Source organism: Lolium rigidum, chromosome 6 (genome assembly GCF_022539505.1).
Source record: "Lolium rigidum isolate FL_2022 chromosome 6, APGP_CSIRO_Lrig_0.1, whole genome shotgun sequence".
Lineage (NCBI taxonomy): Eukaryota > Viridiplantae > Streptophyta > Magnoliopsida > Poales > Poaceae > Lolium > Lolium rigidum.
Genome location: NC_061513.1, coordinates 63,690,685 through 63,693,192, shown reverse-complemented (window position 1 = coordinate 63,693,192; position 2,508 = coordinate 63,690,685). Strand labels below are relative to the sequence as shown.

Here is a 2,508-nt window from a genome sequence, read left to right as displayed (position 1 = left end):
TAAATACGTGATATTACATCCATAACATGGTTCAGCTCCCAGCTCTCGTTCTGTGCATCAGGATGGACACAATCAGATCTTTTGTGATAAAATGTCAAGGACTTTGGTACTTTTCCGCAAGACTGTGCCTAAAAGAAGATTATTCTCTCAGTGACATAAATGTCAGAATCACATCCAAGCAAAGGCTAATTCAGTTGGGCTCTCAGACCCAGTGAGACAGGAACAAAATGTCAGCAAGTTACTAACATGGATCGTCAGGTTCATTGCTGTGTTGCCCTAACGATTAATTGAACCTGATGCAGGCCAAAGCGAGGAAGATTTTTTTGAAAAAATATTGGTAGCCGCTATTGAACCCCCACTTCCCCCTGATTGCAAGCCCGTCCCATAGAGCCTACTTAGTACTTTTTTCAAAATCTCTCTCTCTCTCTCTCTCTTGTCTCTCTCCACAAAGCTTCAGCGTGCGGCGGCGGGAACTGGCAAGGAGCTAGCACACGGCGTGTGATCTTTCATGCTCGATTATGCAATGCACGTACATTGGGTATATTGGATCTCATCGACCTTGGGGTTTCCACGTTTGGGGTTTGTTTGCTCCTGGTTTTCAAATATGGGGATTTTTCAATCTCACACATGTGCATTTGATGGCATTTTTTGAAGTTCAACATTAAAGGAGTACGGATATAGTATGAGTGAAATTTGTACCATAGTTAAAATCATTTGGAGGAGACTGTAAAAGGTCGAACACATTTTAGAACCAGAGGAAGAACATTTTTATTCTAAATCCAGATGGTAGAAAATGATAGTCGAAGGGGCATCATTCATGGACATATGTGGAAGTCGTGGTTCCATGCCACATCACGGAAGAAATGGGTAATCGGTGTAGCCGACGACGGGATCAGAAATATAGAAGGTCATCCGGTTATACTTGTTGAGAGGCGCATTGAGCTCTAGTCTTTTTGGCAAGTCGGGGTTCGCTAGGAAAAGCCGTCCGAAGGAGACGAGATCGGCGTACCCTGAGGCGATAGCCTTGTCTCCCTCCTCTCGGTCGTACCCGCCGTTGGCAATGAAGGTGCCCTTGAAGGCCTCCCTGTAAGGAAGCAGCCGCTTCGGCACGACCCGCCGTCCGTCGACGAGGGCCATCCGGGGCTCGATCATGTGGAGGTAGAGGATTCCATGGTCGTTGAGCTTCGTGGCGAGGTGGAGGCCAAGAGCATGCGGGTCGGAGTCGTGGCAGTCCATATAGTCCATGAAGGGCGAGAACCGGATGCCCACGCGGTGGCCGCCGACCTCCTTAGTGACAGCGTCCACCACCTCCAGAGCGAAGCGGCACCGGTTCTCGAGGCTGCCGCCGTAGTCGTCGTCGCGGTTGTTGGCGCTGTCCTTGAGGAACTGCTCGATGAGGTACCCGTTGCCGCCGTGGATCTCGACGCCGTCGAAGCCTGGATACAACCGGCGTGCAGAGCAAAGCAGAGCATTTTAGTAAACGTAGGCTAGATATCTAAACAGAACAATCAAACATGGACGGAGTACCGAAGCCACGTACCAGCCTGGACGGCGTTCCTGGCGGCCTTCCTGAAGTCATCGACGATCGCCGGTATCTCCTCCACCGTCAGCCTCCTTGGCGGCGAGAACTCCTCAACGGTACCGTCGTGCCTGACTTGCGGCCCGACCATAGTCTCCGTGCTCGACACCGGCGCGGCGCCGCCGGGCTGGAACTCGTAGCTCGACACGCGCCCGACGTGCCAGAGCTGGCAGAAGATGACGGCGCCCTTGGCGTGCACGGCGTCGACGACGGGCCGCCACGCCTCCACCTGCTCCGCGGTCCACACCCCCGGCGTGTCCTTGTACCCCTGGGCCGTGTCGGAGACCCCCGTGGCCTCGGTGATGAGCATCCCGCCGGCAGTGGCGCGCTGGCCGTAGTACACCGCGGCGTGCGGCTGCGGCACGTTGCCGTAGGAGCGCTGCCGCGTCAGCGGCGCCAGCACCACCCTGTGCGCTAGGGAGAAGGACGAGCCCGCCATCTTGTATGGCGTCAACAGAGGGATCGCCTCCGGCTTGGGCTCCATTGCTGCAACTCCAAGCTCTTGAGCTCGTGTCAATGGAGGAGATGGAGGTATCTTTTTATACATCATCACATGGCAAGGAATCCGTGAGAGTATATATTATATCCAAAATCATGTGAGATTAGGACTATCCACGTCGGCTCATAAGCCATACTATTTGTGGAAATGTAATGGCTGCTAACTGGAGCGTGCATCTAGTCAACAAAGAGAGGTGTTGTTGGTGGAGTGTATTTGTTGGTGGGGTATGGCGGCTAGGAGGATGGATCATTGGTCAAATTATGGAGCTGCAACTTGCGAGAGCTCGCTAGCGATGGCAGTGATGTCATAGGTCACTATCACGCATCAAATACTCTCGTGTTGATTATTGCAGAAAGAGGCCGAGAATAGCTGAAAATGATTTTGTCAAATATACATATCTTAAGGGCATCTCTAGCGGCGCGACGCATTT

The 2,508-nt window shown here is 52.8% G+C and overlaps 1 protein-coding gene across 1 annotated transcript; it reads right to left on the bottom strand.

Moving 5' to 3' along the window:
- Positions 1-752: 752 nt before the first annotated feature.
- Positions 753-2,241, bottom strand: LOC124667712 (putative 12-oxophytodienoate reductase 5). The gene is made up of 2 exons (XM_047204974.1): positions 1,541-2,241; positions 753-1,436 (listed from the first exon to the last, which is right to left on the bottom strand). Exons 1-2 carry the CDS (start codon positions 2,127-2,129, stop codon positions 853-855), a joined length of 1,173 nt encoding a protein of 390 aa, XP_047060930.1. The 5' UTR covers positions 2,130-2,241; the 3' UTR covers positions 753-852.
- Between the last annotated feature and the right edge of the window lie 267 nt (positions 2,242-2,508).